The sequence below is a fragment of the Triturus cristatus genome, chromosome 7 (genome assembly GCF_964204655.1).
Source record: "Triturus cristatus chromosome 7, aTriCri1.1, whole genome shotgun sequence".
Classification (NCBI taxonomy): Eukaryota; Metazoa; Chordata; class Amphibia; order Caudata; family Salamandridae; genus Triturus; species Triturus cristatus.
The window spans coordinates 1,084,609,503-1,084,630,676 of NC_140590.1; the positions used below are offsets into that span (position 1 = coordinate 1,084,609,503).

A 21,174-nucleotide genomic window follows, 5' to 3' on the forward strand; every position below is an offset into this window, starting at 1 on the left:
TAAGTGATGTAATACTTTGAAGTGCTGCAAGGAGCTGGCAATAAAAGTAGTATGCACAACGCTAGCCTCCGTGTCTTTAATGAAATCCAGATTCTCTCTACACAAACGTGGAGAATCTACATTGTCTGCCAACTTATACGTATCTTCCTTTGTGACTATGTGTGCAAAGCTGACTTACTATATCATGACTAACAAAAAATAAGGGTTTTTTAATGATTTCTGTAAGGCCAACAATCCGAAGTGCTCTCTCAATTCCAGCCTCCTGCTTCTTAGTCCATTTCCTTCCACCTAAAAAATATACAAAAGTCAGATATTCTGATGCTCGTTTTACTTTATTGAAGAATTAACACAATAGACAGCAGAATCATAAGAGGTTTCCACGGAATAACATATTGGGTGAGAAAAGCTGAAGATGAGCCCTGGTGTGGAAAGTTGGAAAGGGAGAAGATCCAGCAATTGGTGTTGATGCAGAATCTGTCAGTGGCTTGAAGACCAAGGTTAGCGCTCCCCTGCAAGAGACAAAATCAGACAACAGTCAGAAAACTACAGGTACCTTAAGTCTTTTGGGGCATCCTGTGGTAATATTTGCTGAAATTTCCTCTGTGCTGCTTGAAGTAGTTTAACTATATTGGAGAGATGGCTCAGAAGGTCATATTCTGAGATCACATAGAGAAAGTGACCATATGTGCCAGTGGCAGTAGTGCTGGAACAATTTTCAGACTGGGGCTGCTGCCATTAATATCACATCACTGAAGTCATAGGGATTGTGAAAAATCCAAGCGTCACACAAAAAATAAGTGTAGCTAACTTGCCATGCCCATGCAGTATTAGTAGGTATGGGGTACGTATCTGGTGGAGCATTTTGGAGCATGGGTGTGTTAGTGCTCTGTCGTATACAGACCACATTTTCTATTGACATGCCCGCTAAATTTGCACAGATATACAGTGATATCTGGTAAAAATATATAGCACACAAACGATAATGTGTGGATATCGGACTTCAACAATATTTATCATTTGCTCATTACTAAGTAAAGTGTCTTGATTTGTTTTGATCCTATTAACATATTTTTTTTATCACACTTCACAATTACCAATCTTTTATGCTTCCTTTGTGCTTTCCTAATTGCTTATATATTTTGAATTATGTGTATAGTTCATTTACAGGTATTTAAATGTTGTTGTGTGTTAATAAAAGCTGACATCCTGAAGCTCTTCTTTTCACTTCCTGTACCGCAGCAAGATTGTCACCTTGTTCATTTTTGCAAAATCGTCTCACTATGCAGTCAGAGAAAGGAAAGTAAACACCAGTTTCCGAATACCACAGAAGACATAGCCTGACATTTAACTTCGAAGCATAAACAAATCTGACAAGATGAACACAAAATTCAAAGGCATCTTTATTGCTCAAAACCCTTTTGAACTCCAGCATGGATATTTCTGGGGTGCTACAGCACACTTTCCTCCCCCCCTGTACCCCTACTTGTAGCGCCTATGGCCTCTACAGTATGTCACCAAGGGCCATATTTATGAAATTTGTGGCACTACCTTGCATCACAGGGAAAGGGCAAGAATGCACAGTATTTATACAAGACAGTGCATTCCTGTCCTTCCCCCTGCTCTGGCGCCAGTTTGGAAACCTAGCACCAACGCAGGCCACCTTGCACCATGGTGCAAGGGTGCCTGTGTTGGAGGCAAGATTGTTGATGTGCAAGAAGGGGCAGCTTTCTACACAAGATCAATCCTGAGAGGCTTTTTGCCTCAATTCTATGTGTGCTGCAGAATCCAGCACACATATAAAGAGGGAAAAACGAAGAGCAATATAGATATTTCTCCTTGTTACGCCTCTCCTGGGGAGGAGTATCTTTGGGGCGCATTTCTAGGTTTACAAGTCCCTGTAAATCTGGCAATGTGTCAAAAACCATGGGAGTTACGTGGGACCCACCATAATGCCCATGGAATGCCTCTCTTGCGCAGAGTGGGGCAAAGCAGAGATTCTCACTGCATTGCATTGCTCCATATTTTTTAAGCAATCCAAAGCCACACAAAGTGACTTTGTTTGGCTTCATAAATCTGACCTAGAGATTTACGTCACGCATGTACCACATTGCATGGTGCAAGCATGATGCAAAGATCTCATAAATATGCCCCCTAGTGTCTCAGGGCTTAGAATGGTTGCTGTTGTGGGGTGCTATTATGAGGTTTTACCTTTACAGGATAGTTTCTATTCCTGTGAATTAATGACCTCTTTTATCAACATTTGATGTGCCGCATGAGTTTGGGCACTGCATTGGTGCAATTTTGTGCAGCTGTTTGGTGATAATTGGATTATAACAATGCTCAGTTGGGCCTCTAATTGGACTAGAGGAAGTGATGGCTAGGCTATGGTCAGGAAGCAGGAATTTGCAAAAGCTAATGCTGGGATTAGCAGTAGATGTTCACTTTCTGTTTTCTTTATCAGCAAACCTGGTGATTGGCAGGCTTGTTTTGGTGTGCTTGTTTGACACAAATGCACAGTTTTTAAAACAGATTTTATATTGCTATATTCTGTTAGGTTTCACTTATAGAAATTCAATACCACCATCTAAAATGACGATCTATCATGCGTCTCTTAGTGAATATGAACAGCACCGTTTTTTACAGTGGCAAAAATTAACTAGTCTCTGAAACATTCAGAAAAAAATATGTTCATGGGTGCTTAATAGAATGTATACTACTGGTGATGTACTAGATTTTTTCATATTTCATTAGTCTTCTGTACATGGCCGTATAATATGAGGAAATAACTATTTTGCCATGTTGGCTTTGTGCAGACTAATATCATATGTTGCTGCCAACCTTATGGTATTACTTCATTTCCTGTTTTAGTGTTTTTTCTTACAAAGTCCTCCAATGCTTGCATTCCCCCATTAACTTAGCACACATTAAAATTCACACTTTATTCAATTCCTCTCCTTCACCTTTTTTGATAGATGATTATATGTCAGTCTATATTCACTAACTCCTGAATCCTGTATCTGACCGACTAAGATTAGCTGCAGTAGATCCCTCATCTTGAGGGTATTCAGAGACCTAACACTGGGTGAGGGAGGATCTCTAATGAAAGCATGTCTGTGATTTATCTTGGGATATTCTAGGCAAATTACTTTTTCAGGACATGGTCAGTGGAACTGACCTCACCTCCTCGATCTGAGCCCCACTCCTGCAGCAGCCTTGTTACTGACACACTGTTTTACTATTGGTGCCCCTGGGAAGTCATAGAACTGGTCAGTGTCACAGTTTGGGTTCAGTTTGTTAACACCTGTCCAGCTGCTATTATTTGCAGACTAAAACAGAGGCATCCAGTGCTTGATTTGTAAAATAATAAGATTTCAAAGCTCTGCTCAGAAGACTGCAGCCGGCGCCATTAAACGTCAGCACGACGAACATCAAGTCTGCATAGTCTTGAACTCACCTTATGCTTCTTTAATCCATTACCAGCCACACCCTGAATACTTATTACACTCTTGCAGGTTTCTACTTTCTACCTTAGTTTTTTTTTTTTTCATGAAAACAACAGTGTACCATACATTCAGCACAACCGACCAATTTTCCAGTTGTGTCCAGCTAGGATCAATACAAAGCACCTATTTACATTATAACAAATAAATAACAGGTTACTGATGAAGCAGTACATCCGAGTCTCATGCCGGATCACTCGTCATTTTAGAAGAATTGGGACTGATCTCAGGCCCCACCCAGCAACCCCCACACCAGGCGTGTTTGATTTCCATATTTATTCATGTCAGGTTCTCATCCGGGACCACATCAGGCACTGCTGAACCTTCACCTCCTCCCCGCTCCTGGGCACAATCAACAAATGGTCCCCAAATGTCTCGTGGTCTTGAGGCGGCCGGCATCAAATCCCAGAAAACACTCAGTTGAGAATGGCCATATGTCACATCTTTTATCCAATCTTTAGCCAAGGGTACCCTTCCCCTCCCCCAGTGCACGGCCACTTGACGTTTAGCGAACAATAAAAGGAGTGCATGGAGTTTGCGTTTTTTCACTGGTGTGTCTTTAACGTAGCCCAGCAAAGAGGACGGTGACAGAGGCAACCCTATAATCTGATTGATGGATGTGAATACCGTGGACCAGAATGAACCAAGAGCTGGGCAGTCCCAGACCATGTGTAAAAAGGAGGTGGGAGTATATCCACATCGCCAGCAACACTCATCTTCCTTAAGCCCCATACGATGTAATCCTATTGGTGTCCTGTAATACCTGTGGAGGAATTTAAAATGAACCAGTCTAAGCCGATAGTTAGGGGACAGCTCGGTTAGTTGACGGCAACAGTATGTCCATTGCTCCTCCGTGAGTGCCAAAGGTAGTTCAACGTTCCACCTCTGTAGCGCACTTGGCCGAAGCACCGGGGTGTCGGCCTGCATGTGTGTATATAAGCGTGTAATTAATTTGCGTGGTGATGGGGAATGCAGCAGGTTTTCCAGGGCAGAAAGAGTGGGCGGGGCAGGGAAGTCTTCTTGTAAGGCACGATATGCAGAGCGCAGTTTATGATAGAGAAACATCTGCAAATGACTCACCCTGACCTTCAATCTCAGCTGGAGGCTCTCGGAATGTGTTGTTGGTGTATAAGTCTGCAAACGTGTGTAATGTCAGTTTCTGAGCTATCGTTTTGCTGATCCCGTCTTTGACCCTGGGCAACATTGGGTTTTGCTAGTAGTATAGAGGGGGCGTATAGTGTCCCAGCACCCGCCCATCTTCTCAGCCCGTCCCACGCCCAACACAGTGTCTCAGCAGTGTCAATGTCCTCTCTTGATCGTCTATAGGGCTGATACAATGCTACCCTTACAGGCAAGGGCCTGACCGCGTCAGTTTCAACCGCAACATGCGGCTGAAATGGTGTAGGTTGAACCCAGTAATGTAAAAACTGTGCCTGCACACATAGAGCGTACAGCTTCATATCTGGGGCTCCCAGACCCACCTGCGACAACAGCAGTGTCATTAATGCCCACAACACCCTGGCTTTGAATGCCAGCCCACACCAGCGATTTCAAAAGGGAGCGTACCTGCTTTCTACCTTTATGACAGTTTTTCCATCTTTCTCTTCCCTCTTTTTCCCCTTTTGTGTGTTTTCCCCTCTCTTGCTCTCAGAAATATATGAGAAGACAAAATGAGGGCCTGTAGGCCCCACCAGCAACCACCGGCTCAAAATAAGCACTGGAGACAACATTTTACAGTAGAGTGAACTCAAGATTTTTCTCCTATACCTCTGATACGTCATCTTAATGGTAATGCATCTGATTTTCCCCGGCCCTTTCATGAGTTTCCTAGGCGTGGTTGACAGAGTAGAGTGGTGTGATAATTGCAATAGCTAACTTTCCAGTGCTGTGGAAACAAAATGATAAGGTGTTTCACAACTAAATGTAAATGTAAATGTCAAGGTACTTATAGAGCGCACTGTCACCAGACGGCCACCTTGCAGTGTCGCCTTTGCGGTTTCCTGGCGCTGATACTCATACCGCTGTGGAACCCCTCCTGGCTTTCCCTGTGAAGTGTCCACTCCTGGGCACCCCCAGGGTGAAGCCAGGCATCCTTAGCGCTGTTGGGGCCGGTGTGGAGGCTAAGCAAGCTATTGCCCAGAGTTGCAGCGTGGGGCCCATGATTAGAATAGGCACCGAGGCGAGAATAGACAGGTCCAAGGAAATTGAGCCCAAGCCCCGCCGAGGCGGGAATCGAACCCTGGTCCCTGGCCAGAACTCTGCTTCAGGGTCTGCCACTCTAACCATTGAGCCACACTCCTCCAACTAGGGACAATCTTGCATATAAACTCTGCCTTTCTGCTCAAATAGTTCTAGCAGTAACGATTTCCCTAGTTCGAATAAGTCCACCAACTGATTGGTGGTTTATGGCCTGATGTATACGATGTTCACCTTGCACATCAAGTGGCTTCTTCCCTCACTCAATTAATCCATACTTCAATCACTTAATATCTCTATGTGACTTTAGCAAGGTAGATATCCATGACAATTCAGCCTCCCAACATCTGACAAACTCTCAGGCCTACTTCAGGTAGGCAGATTTTCTTACTTCACACGAAAACGTTACGCATGTCATGCCTTCCAGCTGTGAAGATTTTGTGCTGCAGGAGTTCCCAGCCTTAATAGGCAGTACATTCGGAGCCATCAAACTATGGCTAGACATCCGCAGGTAACTGTTTCCTGTGTGAGAGTCATGGCCTTCACGTAGGGATCCCCAGTGGTCGCAGCTGCGACACCTGGCTTTCCCCTTGCAACCCCCGGCACTGCTTATGTGACTCCTGGCCTCAGAGGTGGCAAAATGAGTGCCTGGAACACAGAGCTGCTCGTCATAATGGACGTCTGTTGGGACTCCACTTTCCTGGTTTCCTGTCAATTCTTTTGTTACCCAGATAGTGAAAAATATTATTCATTATTTGTTTGGTAAAAATGGAGTAGAATTAGCTGGAATAGAACTCCTATCTGGCAGCTAAGGTAAGTAAAAAACGCTTTTAAATTCAAGTTGTATGCATGCTTGCGGGTGAGAGTGTGTTTATGTAAAAAAGAGTGTGTGTGAATGTGTGTGTGTGTATGTAAACATGTGTGTGTGAGTCAAAGTGAAGGTCAAAGGCCTATGCTGTCACCTTCACTACCCCTGGCATTTTGATGAATTGACACCCAAGGAGAGAGATAAATGGTCCCATTAAGTGATTTAGGAATATTGTCAATCTGTTGCCTCCTATCGAAATCTCTTACTACAATGAAGGATCACAAAAGATACTTCTTGGTTTTCTGTTTTGAAAATTTGAATGCATGACACACACTTCTTGAAATTTGCAAAATTAAAAAATATACATGTATGCACATTTTCAAGTCAGCTGACTATCCAACTTTGCACACCTGTAATAACTGCTCGTACTTTCAGAAACAAGGAATTATTTTAACCGAATCTTCGGTTCATCTTTTTGAGAAAAAATAGGAGACTATCATTATAAATAAAATTGATATATGTGATTGGGGTAAAGTACAGTATGTAATAAATGTGGTTACTGATCCATGTTCAAGAATACTGCCTTATAGTCAATGTCCTCGACACCCGGATTGTTGGAGCCACCCATATGCTTGGTGAAGCTTCTGCATGAAGTACCTAAGGGGAAACTGCACTTCCTGCAAATATTCAATGACATGAAATATGAAACAGCTCAGAAGAGAAAGGTGTCCTTTGTAGATCATTGTTCAAATTTGTCTTTTAGAGGAAGTCTACCGTGAAAGAATCGCCTCCATTCTTAAACAATGCGCTCTTCTGCAGGATTCCCAATTCCAGCTCGTCAGCGATTTTTCAATTTCATTCACGAACAAAAGGCCGCAGAATTAAACTCTTACCACCATGGCATATGAGGATGCCAGAATCGATGTCTTAAAAACATCAATAGAAAGAAAAAAACAATTGGCGACAGGTGACCTCCCTGACAGCTGCCACTATATCTAGAGATTGGCTTTGAAAGAGCCAGCAGATGCACATACATTGCTCACCAGTTATCTGCACAGTGGTGGTCTCAGTTGTATTTTCATTTGCCATCAGAGAGAAAGAGAATACTGGCAGAATTATCTTTACATAAGGGCTTGTTATTCCACTTGTGATACAAGATGAAATTGACCTTACCTTCTCTTATGTCTTGAGGCCTCAGGATATTTTAAGAGAGTACATGTGTAAGCTTCAATTACAATCTGAGAGCTCTGCCATATCATTGCCCTAGGCTTGCTTAAGATAGCGATTTTTGTTTTCATGCCCTAACTCACAGATACTTTTGATCAAAACGGGGTTTTATGCTGTTAAGGCTCATGAGAAGGGAGTCGTAGGTGCTGGTTTGTATATGTGTTGCATATTTATTGAGCGCTAACTCGACCCGAAGGTATTGGAGCGCTGTACATAGCATCGTATTTATATTACACATTCAGGCACGGGGAGATTAAGTGATTTGTCAAGAATCACAGGATGTGGACGCGACCTCGAGGTTCGAACCCTGGTTTCCTGCACCAGAGGCGGCAGCGCAGCCGACGGACCACAAAGCGTGCTTAATGTATCTATGGTGTAATATTGACGAGGGCATAATGGTGGTGTTACATGTATTGTGGGCATTCATGACTTGATGCTGCCCTCCCCTGGAATAATGCAGGTCCTCACAAAATGGTGGCAATTGGTTGCATACTAACAGCATCATTTGTTGATGAGCCCTACCGCTTGCACCAGTGCTTAATTTGTAACATAATAGGTGCCTATACCCAAAGATTGTTTAGAAGCCCGCGGCCGACACGATTGAAGGTCAGGTGTCGAATACCATAGCTGCATAGTTTTGATTCCACTTTATAACTCTTTTTTCCACTACTGAATACTCCCTCACTCTTTGTCTTACTCTTTCAGAGTCCCTGCTTTCCTCCTTTGTCAATGTTTTTCCATTTTTCGCTTCCTCCTTCTTTCCCTTTCGTGTGTTTTTCTCTCTCTTGCTCTCATTGGAAGTCTGTGGTAAATAAAAATTCCTTTACCGGGACTGAATTTGATACAGAAACATTATAAAATAGCTCAGTAAAATGAGAGGCAGAATCCGTGATATTTAGAGTTTCGGAATGGGCTTTATTCCAATAATCGATTATAATCGGATGCTTCAAGTTCCATCACCACGGGGGTTCAGGAAGTGAAGTACATACTTTATTGACAAGAAGTAACTTTTATAGTACATACATTATAATGAAGTGAATACAGTAGGCGTAACAATTGATAAGGACATTGACGTTTGGTCTGCGTAACCGAAAATGGGTGTAATAATGAGTAAAAAGGAACATGATTGGTTATGATGTCATGTATAGGTGGATCTATAAGATAATACTTGGCCTAAATGCGCGCGCAGCAGTATGACGTGTGATTGACGTGTAACTAGGGGGTGACGGGGACTTGACATTTAGCTCTATATGTGGAGACGAGAAGTCTGGGGGGTCAAGTCAACCTAATCCCAAATCATATCTAACATCCTATGTTTAAAGAACTATGTTATCCACAAAAGAAGGACTCTCGGACAGAGTCTATTCTATACTGACTGTGTGTGCGTGTACAAGCGTCTAAGTGTCTACACTGAATGCGAGGGGGTAGGAATATTCCATGGTAACAGGGCTATGAATTACTTGCATGAGGACAGAGAAGCTGGGCCTTTTTGCTTGGTAACTGGAAGAATGTTTACTTAAACTACTAGGCAGGAATGCATCGGCTGAGGGGGAAGCAGATAATTCGAAGGTGAAATACAGTTCTTGGCAGAGAATAGGCTGATGTCAGGCTTCGTGAGCCGCGCAGAGAATGAGACAAAGTTCATGGTCACAGATGCAGGCTCGGACTGGAGCTTTCAGAGGCAGAAGGCAAGAGGAGTTTTTGATGACAGAATCAGGGCCTACTTGCCTGGATTGTAAAGTGGCATAAGTGAACCATATAAAGCCGGTGGCCTTTCATATTTAGAAATGGAATATCCGGCCTATTCATGGCGGATCTGACAAAGGACATGTTGACGGTGGACGCACATGTATTTGCGTCTTCATAACTGGAACTGGAGGGAACATACATGTACTTGTGACATGCAAATGGAACCGTTGAGGTCCAAGATAGGGGACATAACTGACCAGGAAAATCCATATTTCCACATTCCCTCCTTGTCCCCTACTTGCCCTTCAAGAGATATCAATCTTCATCAATCCATTGATCTGTTCATATAGCATCATTTGTTCTTCTTTCTTCTTCCGGGATCTTGAATGAAAATCTTGATGTGGAATGCACGATGTGGCACACAGACCACAAATCGCTGGTCCACATTGTAGACATAGACAGCAACTGAATAGTATGAGAAGGCCAATACCTAGGAAGGATAAAACTCTCCATCCCCAGGCTGATACCGCATTCCAAAACCAACTGGACCAAGTCCAAGTGCCTGGGTTCGGGTGTATCTGGCTTATAATCTTATGAAGGCGAGTGATGGCTTTATATACAGATGGCGAATTTTCTGGTATGAATACGCAGCAGCTTGATCCGATGACCCTACAAGCTCCGCCCCTATCAGCCAGGATGACGTCAAGGACAAGACGATTTTGAAGCACAACAATCCGCATAGCAGACTGCTCTTCCGTTAAATTGCCTAAGGCGGAAATAGTCTCATTCACTACTGCTTCAAGGGTTCTAGTTAATCTACGTATCAGCTTACTATTAGTAACAGTACCTATATAGGGAAAGATGCCTTTATTAAAATCTACATACTTGTCCCATGCCGTCTCAGTGTAATCGACAATGGGGAGATCTCTCCGTTCTCTGTTGTGTACTAAATGAATATTTCTGTAATAATCAGGAGGAGCTAGGAAAACAGGTGGCAAAAGGAATGCAATGTAGCAGGTACCATCCCAATCTAGGGGTAGACGCATATATGCCGTCTGACCACACATAAAGTAGGAGTGGCGAGAAGCTCTAAATGAAGATTTTCCTTGATCACTGAATTCTACTATAGTAGTGCATTTACTATGGCCCATATGTATGGAACCAACCTTTCTTACACACAATTCACCCTTCGCTGGGAATACTGACATGGTGGGTAAGACTAGTTCAATTTCAGATACGACGTTTAGAATCATGAGATTAGGTGTAAAATTACCTAATCCATATACTTCATTTTCTAGATCAGTTCCTGTTCTTTTGGGGCGACCCTCCTTGTCAGGAGAGCAGACTTTGAGTAAAACTAGGTTCAGGTTTCCCCATACCCAATGATCTTGGTAAACTGCTGTATCTGAGTCTATGGAATTGATTAAACTAAACCATGCTCCACAGGAGCCATTATGTGTAAATGGATGTGGAAAGAAAGGCAGGACTCCTTCATAATTCTGATAGGGAGGGAGTCGGCCACACACCCAACAATTGGTGGCATTACTAGTCTGATGGGAATGATGTAACATACTAATGAAAGTGTTATTGCGCAGCGCAAGTCTATAAGACAATTCATGCGGAGGTAAGTCACTAAAAGAATGTTCAGCAGCAACATTATAAATATGTCTAGAAATAGGGTAATATATGTGCAACAACATACTTGTAATAATTATTAAAAGACTCAATAAAAACAAAATTATTAATGTCACTATGCAGTGGCTACGCAGTGATTTACAATACGCCTGTCGTTTCAACATTTTTCGGGTATTTTCTCTACTCAGGTCCAAGGGATACATGTCAGAGACAATTCAACCGCTTCACCTTGGAGAGGACTTAAATAATCAAATTGCTCGACTGGTTGGGCCTAAGCTTTAGTTTGTAACTTTCAGATTTGTTCGGTTCAACAAAAGGGAGTTTTGTATCAGTCTGTGAGGGAGTGCAGGGCACAATGTCTATATCCGAGGATAGTCCATGAAATTTCTTAATATGGCTTGAATGAATCCAGCCCTTGCGGCCCTCGATCTTCACGGCTGTTCTTGTGGTCAACAGGACCAACTTGGGTGCTTTCCACCTGGGCTCCAGCTGAGTCTTTCGGTCGAAATTCCTCACAAAGACAAGATTACCCGGAACAACGTCATGGGGTTTCACCTCAGTGTTGTCGGGAAAGGCTGCAGCTACCTGTGAACGAGAAGATTGTAGTGCAGACATCAAGGAAGCCAAGTAATCTGTCAGCATATTACAGTCAATATCAGTTATTTTGCGTGGTATAGGCGTCCCCCACATATTTGGTGGTCTACCGAAGATCACCTCATACGGGGATAGCCCTGTTCGAGAGTGTGCTACCATTCTCATGTAAAAGAGTGCAACTGGTAACGCTACTACCCAGTCGACACCTTTCTCTCTGCATATTTTGGACATTCTGATTTTCAGTATCTGGTTATGTCTTTCTACGAGACCTGCTGCCTCGGGGTGTCGGACACAGTGGAATTTCCACTGATATCCTAACAGAAGTGAAACGTGTTTCATTAATTCGGATGAGAACGGCTGGCCGTTATCTGAGTAAACAGCACGTGGTAAACCGTATCGTGGGAAGAATTCTCGGACCAACTGTTTGGCAGTAGTCGGGGCAGTGTAATCTGAAACCGGGTATGCCTCCGTCCAACGGGACAGAGCGCAAACAACTACGAGAACATATTTGAATCCTCGACATCGTTCCATCTGGATATAGTCCATCTGGAGTACTTCAAAAGGATGATTAGGAGTATGAAATCCACCCTGTTCTACGGGAACGCTTTTTCCTGGGTTGAACTGACAACAGATCATACAGGTACGGACCTTTTGTTTTGCTGCTGCTCGTAAATGTTTATTGAACCAGATGTGTTGAATGCTGTCTAGCATAGCTTTTTCTCCTAGATGTGCTGGACTATGTATAGTGTTAATTATAACTTGGACCATTGAATCAGGAAGGAACCATACAGATTTTTCCTTCATCATCCATCCTTGGTCCGTTTGGATCCCTCCTAATTCAGTCCATTTCTTTATTTCGTCTGGTGTAGCATGCGTCTGTATGTCAATTACGTCAAGATTAGGATCTTTAACTGTCATACAATGTGTCGGTGTTGGGACTATTGTCTTTGTCATGTCGGGGGTTTGAGTTTGAGCAGTCAGTTTAGCTGTTCTGTCGGCTAGATCATTGCCTTGGGAAATGATATCAGTAACCTTTGTATGGGCCTTACATTTCATAATTGATATTTCAGTAGGTAGATGTATTGCATCTAATAATGCATGAATGAGGGGTCCGTGCTGAATGTGGGCACCGTGGGAAGTTAAATAACCTCTCTCTCGCCACAGCACGCCGAAGTCATGTACAACTCCGAATGCATAACGTGAGTCAGTGTATATGTTGACTTTTTTATTCATGGCTTGAATACAGGCTTGTGTCAGAGCGATAAGTTCTGCGGCTTGAGCTGACAAAGTATTTATACGATTAGTTTCAATGACCTCAGTATCTGTTGTGACTGCGTAGGCGGCTACTAACTCTCCTGTACTTGTTCTCATGCATGAACCATCTACATACAAGGTCAGGTCTGGATCTGACAATGGGACATCGGTTAAGTCTTGTCTGGGTTTTGTTGTTATTGTAATAACTTCAATACAGTCGTGAGCTAGTGGGTCTGTTCCGATTGCAGGTAAAAGTGTGGCAGGATTCAATGTGTTACAGCGTCTGATTTCTATATGTGGCTGAAACAATGTAAGCTCGTATCCTGTAAGTCGCGCTATAGTCAAGTGTTGTGTTTGCGTTCTATTTACAAGAACCTCTACTGCGTGTGGTACTTGAACTGTCAATGGATGTCCTAACACTATGGCATCGCTTTGTCTGATTGCTAAAGCTGTCGCTGCTACTGATTTCAGGCACGCAGGCAAAGCCTGAGCTACGGGATCTAATGTACTAGAAAAATAAGCACATGGTTTATGTGATCCTGCTTGTTCCTGTGTGAGTACTGACAAGGCAGTACCTTCGCGTTCTGTAACAAAGAGTGTAAACTGTTTTCTGTAACATGGCGTTGCTAAAACGGGTGCTTGACATAAAGCTTTCTTTAAGCTTTCAAAAGCTTGTGTGTGTTCCTGCGTCCAAGGGAGAACAGTCGGTGTGGCTGCCTCCTGTGTTGTCAATTGAATGAGTGGTTTTGCTAGAAATGCATACTGAGGGATCCACTGCCTACAATATGAAGTGAGGCCTATGAAAGCCCGCACCTCCTTTTGTGTCTTGGGTATTGACATATTAGCTATTAACTGAATGCGGTCGGGTGTAAGCTGCCTTCCCTCCTTGGACAGCGAGTGTCCAAGATAAACAACTCGCTGGACACAGAATTGCAGCTTAGAAGGGGACACCTTGTGCCCCTTTTCGGCTAGAAATTGTAAAACTGTCAGTGATGCTTTCTCACATTCCGGTTCGCTTCTCGCGGTGATCAGCAGATCATCGACGTATTGAAGCAAGGCGGTGTTAACTGGCATGTGGATACTGTCAAGTTCTCGTTTCAGTGCTTGGCTATAGATGCTGGGGCTTTCTGTAAATCCTTGAGGTGCGCGGGAGAATTTAAAGCTACGCCCATTTAAACTAAATCCGAACAAATATTGGCTTTCCGGATCTATTGGGACGCTGAAAAAAGCATTTTTGAGATCAATTACAGTAAAGAATGTTGCTTCGGAATCAATAGCTGTCAATAATGACGAGATATCCGGGACCACAGGGAATTGTGGCACAATGCATTTGTTTAACTCGCGCAGATCAATAACCAATCGATATACTGGCGGAGCTGTAGGATCTGTTCGTTTAAGAATTGGAATTATCGGTGAATTACATACATTGGAGTCTGTTTCTACAACTACTCCTTGGGCAATAAGCTCGTCAATGATTTGTAGTAAAGCCACTACAGCATCTGGTGGTAACTTGTATTGTCGCATTCGTGGTAGCACCACTCCTGCCTTTAGTGTGACTCGATATGGTGTAATATTCATGCAACCAACATCAGTAGGGCCTTGTGCCCATAGATGTGTCGGTAAAGTCTGCAGTCGGGGATCCATGTCTCTAGATACATAGTGACCTTTAAAATCACGTAAAAACAACCTTACTCCTTCCGGAGAACAACATATTATGGCTCCTAGAGCTTTCAATGTTTTTATTCCTAGCAAGTTTTCTGGACATGATTTAGTAAGCAATAAATCTGTAGTTCGGGTCAGAGGCCCTATCGTAAGTGGAAGAGGCTGTGATACTTCATTAACAATAGGTTTTCCTGAAAAACCCAGGGAAATATTCTGAGAGCCTGAGAGGGGTGCCCCTGGAACTTCACTACGTTTTATAGTTGTTCGACTTGCCCCTGTATCGAGTAAAAATTTTCTATCTTGACCTAATAATTCACTATGTACATAAGGTCCTTCTTGATCTACAGGAATCTCGATAAGGGGTAAGTCAACTTCCCTCTCTAGGCTAGTTCATTCGTAACGTTGATACTCAGGATATTCATACTGTGCGGTTTGATACATTTGTCGTGTTGTTGTCTGTGTGGCAGCAACAGGCAACGGTGGTGCAGCTGGCACAAACTGTATTGGCTGTTGTGCGGTTTGCATGGCCTGGGCATGCTGCATAGCTCCTTGTTCACTCTGATCTTGTCTGAGTGGCCGTGATCTTTCTTGTGTTTTACCTATGGCGATATTATGTTTTAAAACTGGACAGTCGTGTACGTAATGACCTGGCTTTTTACAATAATTGCATGTCCCTTTTACAGGTCCTGCTGAATCGGAATGTGTCATACCCTTTTTATGTCCTTCAGCTGGAACTGTCTGGGAAACTAGCATTTTCATTTTCGTGTCTTTCATGCGTCTGTGTTCATGTTCTTGTTCCTCTTTAATTCTATTGTGGTGGTACTGTAACATTTGTAACATTTGTGTTGGAGTGTTACCTTGCCAGGTACTCTCGAATTTTAATACTCTATTCTTTACTGGTGGCAGGGCATTTTCCACTAATTTTGTTACAAACAGATGCGGGTATGATTCGCTACTTGCTTTAATGCCACTATTTATACCAAAACATTTCTCGAATCGGGCATAGTAATCACTAGTGTCTTCATCTTGCTTCTGTTTACAGGCTGAAATTGTACCCCAATCTTCCTTTTTCGTAGTTAATAAACGTGGCAGTACATGTACTAGTAGACCTGGTAGTGCTTTAGTTTTGTCCCCAAGCCCCGAACCTGGACCTCGGGCCCTTTCTTCTGCTTCTAATGCTGACCATTCTATCTTTTGATCTCCTACCTCCCACTCTTTTTCCTTGAGTTTCTCATAAATGCCAGCAGGCATCAACACCATTAATATTGTCATAATGTCGGGGTAGGTATACTCTCCCATGAGTAACATGTCTTTAATTTCTCGGTGAAAACCCGCTGGGTCTTTGTCATGACTGGGTACCACTTTCTTCATTTCTAACAATTCTATTTTCGATATGGGCGTATATACAAATACACGTTTAAACTGATCGTCCTCGCCTTTTATTGGGTGCACTTCTCGTAAGGGATTCTGTCTATCCATGTGATACGTTGTTCTTTCCTTGACAGGCAATGAGACATGCTCTGAGCGTACAAAAAGAATATACTGCTTTCTTGATACTAGAATTTCTTTAATTAATTTAGTACCTGGACCTTTCCATTTATTCATAAGCAATTCAGTCAATATGTCAGGTAAGGGACCAGGGTCCGAATGCTGACTCTGATATAGTATAATGAGTTGTTGAATCATATAAATCCCAGCTAACCTCTGCTCATCTGGGGTGAGATTCAAAAATGTGCGTACTACTGTCTCATCACTATATTTTCCGGGACTGTCCACCCAGTGGACAGCTGCCCTGGCTAAATCTTGTTCATCCATAGAATCGAGAAAATGATAACCCCTTCGTTCTCGGAGTAGCTTGTCGGCGGTTTGGAACGAATGCTCGTTAGACCTTATGTTAATTATAGGTATTTGGAAATTCCTGTCATTATCTGGACATATTGGACGTATTGAGTCAGTATGACATCTAGTCTGATTCCTATTACAAGATCTTCCTCTACCTACATAGGCTATGGTGTCTGACTGTCCGGCGGGCAGTCCTGACCCTTCTTCCTCGCTTTGTTCGAACTCGTCTGTCTCTAATCTCTCCTCGTGTAGGCGTTCTATTTCTTTACGGATCTTTCGGCACATGGCTATTATACAATTTTGCTTATCGTGTCTTCCTTCTGATATATTCTGGCTCCATTTTGTAAGGATTTTCATTGCTTCCGGATCTACCCCTGGTCGGTCTTGGTTTCTGATCACACAGTTTATGAGGAAACGTAACAGTTCCCCCTGTATCTCTACTTTCTGGTATTCCATAGCTCTGTTAATACATTCTGGATCTCGCCCTGTTTGAACAAAATGATATATTTTATCTAGATGCGTAGTCATTCCTGGTAGCTTTGCTAAATACCCTGCGGCTCGTCTGATACGTAATGATGCCAGGATCATTTCGTCCTCTTTACCGAGCACCGGGTCGTATCTACAATCTATAAGAAGTTCCTTAAGCGTACGATCACTTACGAATTTGGGTGTACGTGAATGTGCTGACTCTTGAAAAATAAGTTTATTTATTCTAGGTGGCGTAGAAAAAATATTGGTAGCACCTCCCGTGGCCCCGTCTGGGGCGTCGGGTGTGAAAGGATTCGTTGAACGTGACACAGCAACTATAGGTGTGGACTCAGCTATAGAAGTACCTGTAGGAATAGATGCAGAAACAGATGTGCTTGCCGGAACTTGTGACTCGATTTGTTGCTGTAGGGATACGGGTGCAGGGTCTTGGCGTTGGACCTCCCTGGTATGCGGTCTACGTGGGGCGGAATTGGCATACTCGGGAGCTGCGTCATCTAAATATGAGGAAAGAAAAACATCTTCTGCGGTTCTAGGATGCCCCTTAGGATGTACCTTGATTGGGAATAATGGGGGTGGCAAGTCTTTCGGTATCTCTGGAGTAGCCTTAGGTAATCCTTCGGCCAGAAGGGGATACATACCATTCATAAGGGCATTTCTTTGTCTGTCTACTTGTTCTGATTTCACTCGGATACCTTCCTCAATTAATAGATTTTCTTGAACTTTGCTTGAACTTTCTTTACTCTTCTCTTCCTGTCTACGTGCTTTTTCTGTACGTCTATGAGATTCTTTACGCCATAACTCGACGGCGTCTTTCTGTGACTGTCTGACTTTCCTTTTCCATAACTCTTCCTCGACTTTCATGATGCACTCTGCATTCCAGGTTCCCGCTGTGGGCCATCTCTGACTTTCTGGTAATCCCTTGGTGTAGTCTACCCATAAATCAAGAAATAATATAGCCTCTAAGCCATGTTTGTGATACATGAAGTGCCCTGGAGTATCCCTAGGAGGAATAGGGACGGCTTCTTCAAGTACCCCTTTTCTCGTAGTGATCTGTCTTAATTTCGAAAAGAGCGGCATATTGACAATCTGATCTGATACTTAATCTTGAACACACTAAATACAAAAGCACAATAATGAACAACCATTCATACCACAATATGCAGGACGTTTAACACATTTAACATTAAAACATTAAACCTTTAACTGAAACAACAACGATGATCGTCTGCATAACTAAATCACCATGCTTAATTCTTGACACTTACTAGATACTTCGGAATACTTGATATACTGCTAAACAGTACAGATGCACTGCTAAAACAGTGCAGACCGGATTTGTGTACCCAAACCCGTCTTGACCGGCACAACCTATGTGCACGTCAGAAAATGCCTCCCCAGTAATGGTACTCACCGGGTAGCTTCGGAAACGGAAGGCCTCGGTAACTTGAACTTGAACCAGACTGGACTCGACTCGCCTCGTCGGAAACTGGGCTTGACTTCGAACTGGTGGGTCTCTGTATACCTCGGATCTTGCTCTCTCAGCTAGGCTCTGGTCGGGATACTTCGCACTTCTCACCGCCTCGTCTGGGTGTTGATCGCAGTCTCAGTCGCCTCCGCTTGACCGGAGGGAGATACAGGAAATCCTGCTGGTACGCGTTATTGTCCGTCCAGCTGTGGCAGGAGACCGGGCCTGCAACTCACCGCCGGCGCGTGAGATGAGAAAGTGTCCCTATTCGGGCGCCATCGTGTGGTAAATAAAAATTCCTTTACCGGGACTGAATTTGATACAGAAACATTATAAAATAGCTCAGTAAAATGAGAGGCAGAATCCGTGATATTTAGAGTTTCGGAATGGGCTTTATTCCAATAATCGATTATAATCGGATGCTTCAAGTTCCATCACCACGGGGGTTCAGGAAGTGAAGTACATACTTTATTGACAAGAAGTAACTTTTATAGTACATACATTATAATGAAGTGAATACAGTAGGCGTAACAATTGATAAGGACATTGACGTTTGGTCTGCGTAACCGAAAATGGGTGTAATAATGAGTAAAAAGGAACATGATTGGTTATGATGTCATGTATAAGTGGATCTATAAGATAATACTTGGCCTAAATGCGCGCGCAGCAGTATGACGTGTGATTGACGTGTAACTAGGGGGTGACGGGGACTTGACATTTAGCTCTATATGTGGAGACGAGAAGTCTGGGGGGTCAAGTCAACCTAATCCCAAATCATATCTAACATCCTATGTTTAAAGAACTATGTTATCCACAAAAGAAGGACTCTCGGACAGAGTCTATTCTATACTGACTGTGTGTGCGTGTACAAGCGTCTAAGTGTCTACACTGAATGCGAGGGGGTAGGAATATTCCATGGTAACAGGGCTATGAATTACTTGCATGAGGACAGAGAAGCTGGGCCTTTTTGCTTGGTAACTGGAAGAATGTTTACTTAAACTACTAGGCAGGAATGCATCGGCTGAGGGGGAAGCAGATAATTCGAAGGTGAAATACAGTTCTTGGCAGAGAATAGGCTGATGTCAGGCTTCGTGAGCCGCGCAGAGAATGAGACAAAGTTCATGGTCACAGATGCAGGCTCGGACTGGAGCTTTCAGAGGCAGAAGGCAAGAGGAGTTTTTGATGACAGAATCAGGGCCTACTTGCCTGGATTGTAAAGTGGCATAAGTGAACCATATAAAGCCGGTGGCCTTTCATATTTAGAAATGGAATATCCGGCCTATTCATGGCGGATCTGACAAAGGACATGTTGACGGTGGACGCACATGTATTTGCGTCTTCATAACTGGAACTGGAGGGAACATACATGTACTTGTGACATGCACATGGAACCGTTGAGGTCCAAGATAGGGGACATAACTGACCAGGAAAATCCATATTTCCACAAGTCTAATAAGAAATATAATTGCTGGTTCCCATAAATAAATGCCGGGGGCCCACCTGCAACCAGTGGCCCAAATTAAGCACTGGCTGGCACATTGCTGGTCCTAAGAAAACCCTTTCCGACATAGAGTGACTCATACAAAAAGCAAAAAAAAGAAGCAGAGAACTCTGGGTAGTTCTCAAGTTTAGGCGGAAAGCAGCTCCAGTATAGAGCACTCTCAACACCAGCGACACTCTAAATTTTCTCACCTCAAATGTCTGCTTTTCTATCAAAGTCTTTAAGCGTAGGATTAGCGCAGTGCCATCCACGCCGAGATAGAAAGGGACAAAGTGTTTTACCATTCCTTCTTTTGCACATTGCTGGTCCTGACATAATGGAGGTAATTCTTGACAGAAATTGCACTTCTTCGGCATAATGGTGTCCCTCCCTGGCATAATTCTGCTCCTGATATAAAAGTGGTCATTCTTGGTATACTGTGGACATCTATAATGTGAGAGTGCCCCTTGGTATTATGCTGCTACTGGGCTAATAGTGATAATTCTTATCATGCTTCACACAATTGTGGCCTGATGGTGCCCGGCCCCAGTGTGATGCTGGCCCTGGCATAGCAGTGACAGTTCCTGGCTCATGATGGGCATACACAGCACAGGATGTTGAGGTATCAGCATGCAAGGCAAAATCTATCCTTGTTTGGCTCTCGAACATGATCAACATGCTAATCTGACAAAGGGCCACCAAAAGTCAATAAAAAGGAGCAATATTTCCTGAAAATGGTAGGATTTTGTTTTGTGTAATTTCGTTTTATCTAGTGAAAAGTTTGTATGTGGTAGTAAAATGCATGCATTCTTTATAAACAGGTAAGGCCTTTCTGGGGGAAATAATATGTACATTCTGCTATTTCACTGATAATCATTATTGCTTTCGATATCCTCGCCTGTAACGTTAGTGTAACAAGTCTGTTCTCTGAACCTCTAATGTACCCCTATCTAGAGCAATAGTACTGCTCTTTGAGGCTGTCAAATCTGACTAGCCAGCCATTGTCCAATTTGTATAATTTTACCTCCCGATCCCTATCAGGGACATTCTCAATTAAGAAGTGTGTCTAAGGATTTCCTTGGAAGGAGCTGGATGGAAAAATGGGACTGAGGGAAATGCAAAAATGAAGAAAGAAGTTATGAAAAATATTAAGGTCGAATTGCACTGCATTTTTCAAACTGACTGGATCACCTATGATTATTTAGCTCTCTTATGGAATTTTTGGCACTACTATCTCAATCATTTCCTGCAGCGATTGAACACTGATACCCACTGAGAAGGTCAGCTTAGCTTGGGGCACCGTGAAAGTATTAGAATGTTTTATTAGTGCTCT

At 43.1% G+C, this 21,174-nt stretch overlaps 1 protein-coding gene across 6 annotated transcripts in view; it reads right to left on the minus strand.

Annotated features, from left to right (window-relative positions):
• Positions 1-326: 326 nt before the first annotated feature.
• Positions 327-21,174, minus strand: part of LOC146811135 (uncharacterized) — a 469,768-nt gene continuing 448,920 nt past the window's right edge. For 3 of the 6 annotated variants that reach the window (XM_085618200.1, XM_085618199.1, XM_085618198.1), the window contains one exon: positions 327-509. In XM_085618200.1, the coding sequence (XP_085474326.1) occupies positions 333-509 (177 nt within the window). In that variant the 3' untranslated portion in view covers positions 327-332. The remainder of the gene's footprint in view (positions 510-21,174) is intronic. The other 3 variants (XM_085618203.1, XM_085618202.1, XM_085618201.1) reach the window with 2 other exon arrangements.